The sequence below is a fragment of the Mauremys mutica genome, chromosome 3 (genome assembly GCF_020497125.1).
Source record: "Mauremys mutica isolate MM-2020 ecotype Southern chromosome 3, ASM2049712v1, whole genome shotgun sequence".
Classification (NCBI taxonomy): domain Eukaryota; kingdom Metazoa; phylum Chordata; order Testudines; family Geoemydidae; genus Mauremys; species Mauremys mutica.
Window position 1 is genome coordinate 8,352,590 of NC_059074.1, and position 9,794 is coordinate 8,362,383.

General features: G+C 45.8%; 1 protein-coding gene across 2 annotated transcripts in view; it reads left to right on the forward strand.

Annotated features, from left to right (window-relative positions):
* ZNF395 (zinc finger protein 395) overlaps window positions 1–6,331 on the forward strand; it is a 45,558-nt gene extending 39,227 nt beyond the window's left edge. For both annotated transcript variants that reach the window (XM_045010731.1, XM_045010732.1), the window contains exon 10: window positions 404–6,331. In XM_045010731.1, coding sequence (XP_044866666.1) covers window positions 404–515 — 112 coding nt within the window. In that variant the 3' untranslated portion in view covers window positions 516–6,331. The remainder of the gene's footprint in view (window positions 1–403) is intronic.
* The last annotated feature ends 3,463 nt before the right edge of the window (window positions 6,332–9,794 follow it).

A 9,794-nucleotide genomic window follows, 5' to 3' on the forward strand; every position in this document is an offset into this window, starting at 1 on the left:
TAAATCAGGCTGAATTCTTGCGTCAACCTAGCTACTGCCTCTTAGAGAGGTGGATTACCTACACCTACGGGAGGTTCCCTCCTGCTAGCATGTGTTGTGTCTACACTGAAGTGCTCTAGCAATGTAGGTGCAGCTGCGGTGCTGTAACACTTCAAGTGCAGACAAGCCCTTAGAATTCTAGAAGCTGCCCCATAGGAAAGAGATGGTACAATGGGTTCAGCCCATCCCTCTGCTATTGCAGGATTGCTGTCTACTGTGAATGTCTAATGCTTTGTTCACACGGGGGCTTCCTCCTCAGGTTTAGTTCAACCTTGCATTGCATCGCACATGCTCTTTTCTCTCCTGAGCTCTGTAACGCTTTAATAACCATTTCACCGTCTTGGTTATTTTTCTTACTCTGCAGAAAAGTCCGTGGCGAAGCCAAGAAATGCCGTAAAGTGTATGGAATTGAGCACCGAGATCAGTGGTGCACGGCCTGCCGGTGGAAAAAGGCCTGCCAGCGATTCCTGGACTGAGCACGTGAACGTTTCAGGAGTATTGAATTTCTCTCTCTCTCTCAGCCGAGAGCACCCAAAGTTCGTCATTGCTGAAACCAGGGCACAGCAAACTTGGAGATATCTATCTCCTGTGGCTTCAGCAGAGATCTCAAGAGCTGCATGTAAATTCCAAGTTCTGTATATTGTATGTCAGCTAGATTTATTAATTTTTTACACTTTCTGTGGGTTTTTTACAAATGTGTTTTGTTTTTTGTTTTTTTAACAAAACCTCCCATTTTATAGTAAAAATAGGGAGGGAAAGAAAGAAAGCTGGTTGCTTGGTGTTCATAGGAGACTTGTTTGGTGGTCCAGGGACCAAAGAACTTTGTACTGATCTCCCAGCTCAATAGTAAAGTCTACTGATCTTTCAGGTCAGTAGCTGGGATAAGGAGGTGAGGATCATCTCTCTTGTTACTTCACTGGCTAGAAAGCTCGAAGTCTGCTGTTGTTTAAAGGGACACGGTCAGAATAACAATCATAGTTTAAAAAAGGAAAATATATTCATGTTTTACTAGTAACACCTTAAATTATTGGAATGGGAGGAATTTAAAGTTCTTTCCTTTGCTTTTTACCAATGATACCGTGTTTACTTTTTACAGCTCTCAGCTCTGACAGTAAAGCTGGACTTGCTATGTCTCTGGTCAGTTTCACTTCCTGGTTTTTATGTGTTCTGATACAGCTGCATCAGCAATGTTGAAATCTTAAAATATACATCAACATATATTTTTATCTTTTGAGGTTTTTTTTTAAAACAAAACCATTTTTTTTGTTTGTCTTAGATTCATGAAAACAACTTATTTCTTTGAAAAACAGAAAATTTGGGTCTAACAGTGTCTCTTTGAACTACAGGGAATGGATTTTATTTTGAAACCTGATGTAGCTTTCTGCAGAGTTGGCAGGATCAATATTGTTAACCCAAGAGGACTATAAAGGATGGACACACACACATTTAGGCCCCAATTCAGCAAAATGCTTAGATACGTTTTTACATTATGTTGAAATCAGTGGGATTAAAGTACATGCTGAATGAGCTGGGATTACTTGCATGCTTAAAGATAAGCACCTGCTTATGTCATTTGCTGAATGAGCGTCATAGGTATGTTACGAAATTCTGAATTGTGAAAGATGTCGGAACCCAGCTTTCTGGCTTTCGTTTTTAAAAAATTCATATTCTCTGTACATGATTCAGATGTTTCTGGTTTGATGATCTATCTTTGTGTACAGTGTACCGTCCTCTGGGGGTAGAATTTGTCCCTGTTTGCCTGATTCTCACTTATAGCAGTGTAACTTCAGTGAAGTTACTCCTGACTTGCACAGGTTTAAATAAGCGAAGAATCAAGCCCGAGGAGTCTTTCTGGAATTGCGGGGGGAGGGGTTGGGAGAGCTGGAGGGACAGATCAAAGGTTCCAGAGCCCCCTCTGATTTTGGAGAAGAGCACCATTTAATTCACCACCAGCAATCAGGTCCAATTGTTATTGTTTTTTTGGTCTTTGCTCTCCTGACTAATCAGCCACATGTAGGAAGTGCCCAATCTACTGTTTGAGCTGTGAAAAGCCACTTGGTAGCGAGTGCAGTCCAGCCACAATACCAGCACACAAATCGCAGCTGCTGTGAGAAGCAGCAGAGGGCATCCCATGACACAGTGAGCTGTCAGTTTGGCCCTCCATGGACAGGACCCTGGCAACCAGGATGCTACTGTCAGTGTCTCCGTCCATCTCACTGTGTGGCCTTGGAGCACCAAGGCACAGAATTTTGTTCTGTACGTCCCCATTTTGTGTCTTGGGGAGTCAGCGGTTGTTTCCATCACTGAACCCAGTACAGTGTGCGATGGTAACAGTGAGGGTTGACTGGGACACTGCCCCCAGAGTGTGCCATTTTGATCATGTTGAACTCAGTGGGTGTCACAGAAGTGCTCTGGCACAGTCACTAAGGAGCCATGGTTTCTCTTAACGGGGCAAGGAATGCCCCGTCACTAAAGCCATTCAAGTGCTACGCTCTGTTGTGCAGAGAATCCTGGCGCTGTGAAGTCTGTTTTGTTTGTAAATACAAAATGGCAGCTACACACGAGCCATATGGTCCATGTTGTGCATAATTGGGCTGCAGTCAGAGTTGAAGGTTTTGTATTAATGGGAGTGGGTGGGACGGGGGTCACTGGACTTTTTGCTGCGTTTTTGATAATCATAGGCCATAAACTGCAGACCTCAACCCATGGGCAAGGCAGAAACAAGCCTGGTGTATTTTTAAGGACCATATGATTGACTACACTTTCTTTGTAAAAACAATTCATGTGACCAGGAGGATGTTGTTTCCTCCCGGATCAACGTGAGCCTGGTTGATAAAGGGGCAGGTGGTGCAGTCAAAGGGGGTTATATATGGGCGTGCTTGTTGGTATTTTTTTGGTAATTTTGTACATATATACAGTATATCGTTTTAGAACCCAGTCTTCTGCTTGCTGTTAAATTGATGGATCCCAAATTGGCCTATGGAACAAAGCAGGAACAAAGTGAGTGTGTCTCCCTATTTGTTTTTTTTCACCTAGTCCACTGGTTCTCCAGTGGGATCTGAGCCAATGGAATCAGCTAGGCCTGATTCAATAGAATCAGGTTCTTTACCTGGGTCCATGTGGGTCTGATGCCAAGTCCATTGAAGACAATGGGAGTCCTTCAGTTGACTTCAGTGACTGCGGTTCAGACACTTTATGAAGGAACGAGTCCGTAAGAGGCCCTCTCTTACACTTCAGTCCCTCCACTGTGATTCTTACTCAGATGATCACCATAAAGAGCTAGCAGTTTGAGATCCACTGGCTTAGTCTAATGTGAGAAATGTGGATTATGAAAGCAGACAAGGTGCTGAACTGTTCTATACAGGTGACCTTTGAAGGAAAACTGCAGTGATTTGTCATAACAGGTGTTATTAAGCTCCATGGAGGTGTTATATTTGACTAAATATTGTAAAGGAATCACATTCCAAAAGAGATTTCAGACATTGTGGTTGTTCTGCCTCAAAAGTACCATTCAGAGAAAGGGGTTGATGATAGTCAGTTGGGGCTGCCATTTTCATGGTGAAGAATTGTGCTTCCCAGCAGCCAGAGTGCTACTTGAACCCTGACAGGACATAGTTCAAAATTGGGCCGTTCTAAAATATATTCTATTTATTTTAAAATGTTTCAGTTGATTTAATGGTTGGTTTTAACCAACTTCTTGTATTAATCAAAAACAATGTAAAACCCCCACAAATCTTCGAAACAGTCTAATTTCCAGGTGTTTTTACTTGACTTGAATTTGCTGAATCCTAACCTGCCAATGCACCTTTCGGTTTATTAATAATTGGTCTTTACTGTATTTCAAAAAGAGAACAGGAGTACTTGTGGCACCTTAGAGACTAACAAGTTTATTTCAGCATATGCTTTCGTGGGCTACAGCTCACTTCTTTGGATGCATAGAATGGAACACACAGACAGAAGACATTTATACATATTGCTCTTGCAGTGCTTGTATGAGTACTCCCAGGGACCTCAGCACTGCAGTGGGACGACTCACATGAGAAAGGGCTGTGGAATTGGATACATAGTTTAACCACTGCAATTAAGAGCTATCTTTTGGGTTACATTGCAGTTTTCCCTTAAGGCTGACGCCTGTGCCCATTGATAAAATTATGAAAGAAAACCTCTTGTCTCCCAGTTTGAACTCTTGATGTTGGATGCTGCTTACTTGCATGCAAGTGCTACTGTGTTTTTTGCACTCGAGTTATGGAAGGATAAAGTAAAACTGACTAGAACCATTGCCTGCAATTCAAATTGAAGTCTTTTTTGAGGCCCAAAATTTCAGATTCTGATTTTATTAGTAGTTTTTCATTCCCAGTTCTGGAACCAGAGAAATGCCTCATCTCTTATTCCTGGCTCAGCTCTTTAAGGTTTTCATCCCTCATTACTGTAGTATCTGAGCACCTCATAATCTTTAATGTATTTTTTCTCACAACACCTCTGTGAGGTAGGGTAGTGCTAGTGTTCCTATTTTATAGGTAAGGAGTTGAGACACAGGAAGTGGAGAGGTCCAGAAATCTTATTAGAGAGCCTATTTTATGACCTTTTTAGAACAATTTGCAGACTTAAAATAAAGCCATCTTAGCAGTTTACTGATTGTAGTCTCCTCTCTCTCTCCAGCCCTGAGATTGGAGGAATAGAACACAACTCACCCTGCCCACCCTTCGCTCTCTTTCTCTGGGACTGTTGGGCCCTTCTCTTGCTTAGGACCCTGCAATTCATATGGTCAATCTGGGTCACTCAGGAAATTAAAATAAGCATCCAGCCTCATGGGTGCTGATCAAACCAATCCTATGAGCTTCTTTAAGGTTCACCCCTCAATAACTGGCATTGTAGCATTGAACAATCCAGAGTCCTCAACCCAAACATTTGTATGGGTTATATATATATGTTTATTTCAAGGATAATTTTTTTGCTGACAGAAGATTGGGTTTTAAAAAAAATAACATTTTGCTTTTGTTAAATGTGATTTTTAAAAAAAGTGTAAATGACTTTGGAATAAGCAGTCACCTACAGAAGCATGTGGTATACAGTATACCCTCGCTAAGCGGCACAAACTCTTAGGACAGAGAGGAATGCAGAGTTTATCTGCTATTGCCATGGTATCACAGGCGTGTGTGGGATGGGAGGAAGGTAGGCAGGAGAGAAGTATTACACCACTAACACACACTGAATACTGTCCACTGGCTTTTTTCCCCTATCTTGCAGCACCTTTGTTTATACACATAGCCATCTTGCAATGCCTGATTCCAAAATGAAGAGCACTTAATAATAATAAAAAGATCTTATATAGGAATATATTATATCAGTGTTTTTTAAAAGATTTGAAAGGGAATGAGGGATTCTTACACTTTATTTTGAGGGCTTTTGTGGTACAGATTTAACTGGACAAAATAGTTCTTAACAATATGGTGGTTGTTTTATATGTCGGTGGTTTTTTGTTGGAACAGCTGGTGCAGGTATTTTTAAATTTTATTTTTTACACTTTTTTAGTTTGTTGGCAGAAATGACACAGCAAGATTTTTAAAGGTTTTTGTTTTTTCTTCACTTTTCTCAGCCTAATTTTCTAACTTGCTTCCAACCACACTTAGTAGAATCTACTTTTCCTTCTGTCACTCTTGTATATGCATAGACTCCATGCTTCCGAGCCCTTCTAACCTTAAGCAAGTCCCCCTCAACCTCCAAACATTAGGTAGCCCTGACCTGTGAATTCAGCTAAGAAACACCTCCCATATGCCCCTGTTCGGTCTAATTGTCTTTTTGTGCATGTATATGTATGTACATAGGAACCTTTCTGCTAGGCATTAACTGGAGTGTGTCCAGCCTACACGTTGTGACCCTTCATTGTTGATGGGAGATTGGACCTCTAAAAGAAGCAAAGCAGTTGTGTTGTGTGAAGTTCAGCACCTGGTGACCCCCCGCCCCCACTCTGTCACTCTACACCCCATTGGATTAAAGTAATGGGAAGTCTTCAGGTAGATACACCCTACCCTAGCTTTGTGTAACTTGGTTCTTTGTGGAGTTATGGGATATGAGAAAGTGTGGAAAGGATGGGACATTTGTTGCCAATAGCTGCTCTTTGGCATGCTATTCAGCTTAACGGGGATATGCTGTATCAGTGAATTTCTGTCTCATTGGAGCTTTCTTCAGCTGTCTTCCAAGTATTATTTTTATTGTAATAAAATAAAAAATGTGAAATGTAATTTTTACAGCAGCAATATAAAATATATTTTATAAGAAATAAAATGAAAAGTTGCCTGATATCAGACTGTGTCCTTTTTTCTTCCTTCGGTATGAGAACAGGTAAAGCAAGAGAACACTGCGGACCGGACATGGGTAGCTATTACATGTTTCACTGTTTGGCCTGATGCTCATGCCCCAAAGCGCTGAAGGGAACATTTTTTTTCAGTGTGATTTATCCTGACTTGAGACCACTTTTGCTTGGCTAAAAAGTCTTGTTCTTTTATACATTGTATTAACCTAGTTTTTAAAGCAGACAAGAGAATGGAATGGCAGCTGCATTGCATCCATTACGTACAGCAGCTGGGGGGCAACCTACGGCCTGTGGTAAATCTCCATGCCGTGGGCTGGAAGCCCCGAGCCTCAGCGCCTCTCTGCAGGGCTGGAGCCGCGAGCGCCGTCTCACTCTGCTGCGGGGGGGGGAGGGGGGAGCGAGGGTTGCCAGGCCTCACTCTGCTGCGGGGGGGGAAGCGAGGGTTGCCAGGCTGTTAAAAGTCCAGTCGGCTCCGCACAAGTTCCAGAAGCAACCAGCAAGTCCCGGAAGCAGTCAGCACGTCTCTGCGGCCTGGGAAGCTCCGTGTGCTGCCCCCGTCTCCAGCGCCAGGTCCGCAGAGCTGCCTGGTCACGCCGGCCACTTCTGGGAGCAGCGTGGAGCTGGGGCAGGCAGGGAGCCTGCCTTAGCCCTGCTGCGCCGCTGCCCGGGGTCCACCTGAGGTAAGTGCCGCCTGGCCGGAGCCTGCACCCTGAGCTCCCCCACCGGCACCCCAACCCCCAGCCGTGAGCCCGCTCCCACATTCCAACCCCTCGACCCCAGCCCGGAGCCCGCTCCTGCACACCAAGCCTCTCATCCCCAGCCCCGTCCCAGAGCCCACACCCCCAGCCGGAGTCCTCACCCCCTCCCGCACCCCAACACCCTGCCCTAGCCTGGAGTCTCCTCCCATACCCTGAACCCCTGATCTCTAGCCCCACCCCAGAATCCAGGGGAAGCCCCGAGCCTCTGTACCCCCCTGCGGGTCTGGAGCTGAGAGTGCCAGCTCACACCCCTTTGGGGGGAAGCCCTGAGCCTCTGCGCTCTTCCCTCCCCACCGCCCCTGGGCTGTGTGGGGCCTGTGACTGATTTTTTTTTCTATGGGTCAATGGCCCCTGGTAGAAAAAATGTTCCCCACCCCTGACGTACAGGTTCAAGGCAACTTTACAGTTTCCTTTGGAAAAAAATAGATCAGAGTGAACTTTCTACGTTGTAAACAACCCTAAGAACATAAGAGCAGCCGTACTGGGTCAGACCAATGTCCAACTAGCTCAGTATCCTGTCTTCCGACAGTGGCCAATGCCAGGTGCCCCAGAGGGAATGAACAGAACAGGGAATCATCAAGTGATTCATCCCCCGTCGCCCATTCCCAGCTTCTGGCAAACAGGCTAGGGACACCATCCCTGCCCATCAATAGCCATTGATGGACCCGATCTTCCATGAACGTACCTAGTTCTTTTTTGAACCTTGTTGCATTCTTGGCCTCAGGGCCATCCCTAGGAGGCTGCAGGACCCGGGACATTAGAAACTCGGTGCCTGTGTGGCAGGGGGTGCTCCACCTGGCTCAGCCCAGGCCTCGCCCACACTCCACCCCTTCCTCCAAGGCCCTACCCTCACCTCGCCCCGCCACTTCCCCACCCAGTCCCACCCTCTCCCCTGAGCACGCTGCGCCCTCGCTCCTCCCAGCTCCCCGCCAGCACCTCCTGACACTGCGAAATACCTGATCCACCGGAGGCGGTAGGTGCTGAGAGGGAGGGGGAGGCACTGATGGGCGAGGCCCACCGGCGGGCAGGAGTCACTAGGAGTAGGGGGCGGTTCTGGTAGGGGGGCAGTCACCCCGATTCACCGTACCCACGGGACGTCTCTGCTTGGCCTTCACAACATCCTTCGGCAAAGAGTTCCACAGAGGTTCAAGGCAACTTTACCATTTCCTTTGGGGAAAAATTAGATCTGGCTGAACTTTCTACATTATAAACACACCCTCTGCTTTACCACCCATTTTTGGCTTTGGTTCTGCTTGGTACCCATTTTGCCAGCTAGCTTGAATGGAGTCACAAAAGCAGGTCAAGCAGTTTTTCTCAAAACCCTCCACTGAGTGAGCAGCTCAGCCAGGAGTGAAGGATTCAGTCTTGCTAACTCCCCATTTTTATTTCTACCGCCCGTTGCCTTTCATGAGAAGCAGATCCTGTCAAAGCAGTGGGGGCACTGAGGTGGTCAGAATTTAATGGCAGAGACCATCTTTATGTTATGTGTTAATGCAGCACTTAGCAAAACAGGCTGCTGGGCACTACAATAATACCATTCATGATGATGAACCCATCTGTAATTTGGCTATTTCATCCTTATCTGCCCCCATCTCCTTTATGTGGATCCTGGCTTGAGTAATAGTTCATACTGAATAAAAACTGTGTGTGTAGGGGGGGGGCGGGGGCTATTCTCCCTTCTGCAAGTGAAGAGAGGTGAGAGGCTCCACTGGGTCCAGGGGACATCATTGTGCTGTCTCTGCAGCATACTCCTCCTCCCCACAGCCCTCAGCTGTTTTCTTTGGAGTAATATGGCCCTCACCGCTTTACGAGTTGTGCAGGCCTGGTCTAGATGATCCAGGACTGTGGACCCACTTGAGCAGTAGCCTGAGGGACTTCCTTGTACTGCATGGGCCACAGCAAGTGAAAAACTCCATGCTCCCCAAAGATGATGAAAATAGAAGTTTCCATCCAACACATTACTGGTGTGAAATCCCCAATGGTGACAAAGTGGAGAGGCCATGGCTTATGTACTCAAAACCCCAGAATGCTGCATACTGTTTTTGTTGCAAACTCTTCCAGTCTAATTTTCCAGTCTAATGTTCCAGCCCTGCTGCTCATACCATCCCTGAGCCCCTTTTTGGTAAAACTGGTTATTTGTCCCATTTGCTCTTGCTAGCTGATCATCAGATGACCAGAGCAAATGGGACAAATGACCAGTTTGCCAAAAAAGTTGGGACATCTGGGGCAGGGCTTAAAAAGGGGGACTGTCCTGGCCAAAATGGGATGTATGGTCACCCTAGGCTGCAGTAAGATTCGCCCAGGCGGCTGTGGATAGCCCCAGACCCTCCACCTGTCCTGAGTGGGGGCCAGGAGGCCTGAGAAGTAGATAATTTAAGAAGCAGATAATGGAAGATGGGTGGGTTGACCTTTCCATACTCAACTAGAGATGATAGGTAAGGTAGAGACAGGTCATGAAGGGCCTTGAAAGGAGGGACAAGTAGCTTACATTTTATATGATACATAAAGAGGGAGCCAGTGGAGGGATGCAAAGAGAGGTGTTGCATGACCAAAGGGATGGGCTAGGAAAGTCATCTTTACACGGCATTCTGAGTGGAGACGAGTGGACAAGATTGCATTTTAGAAGTCCAGAGAGAAGGTCATTGCAGTAATCGAGACATGAGGTGGATGAGAGTTTTAGCTGT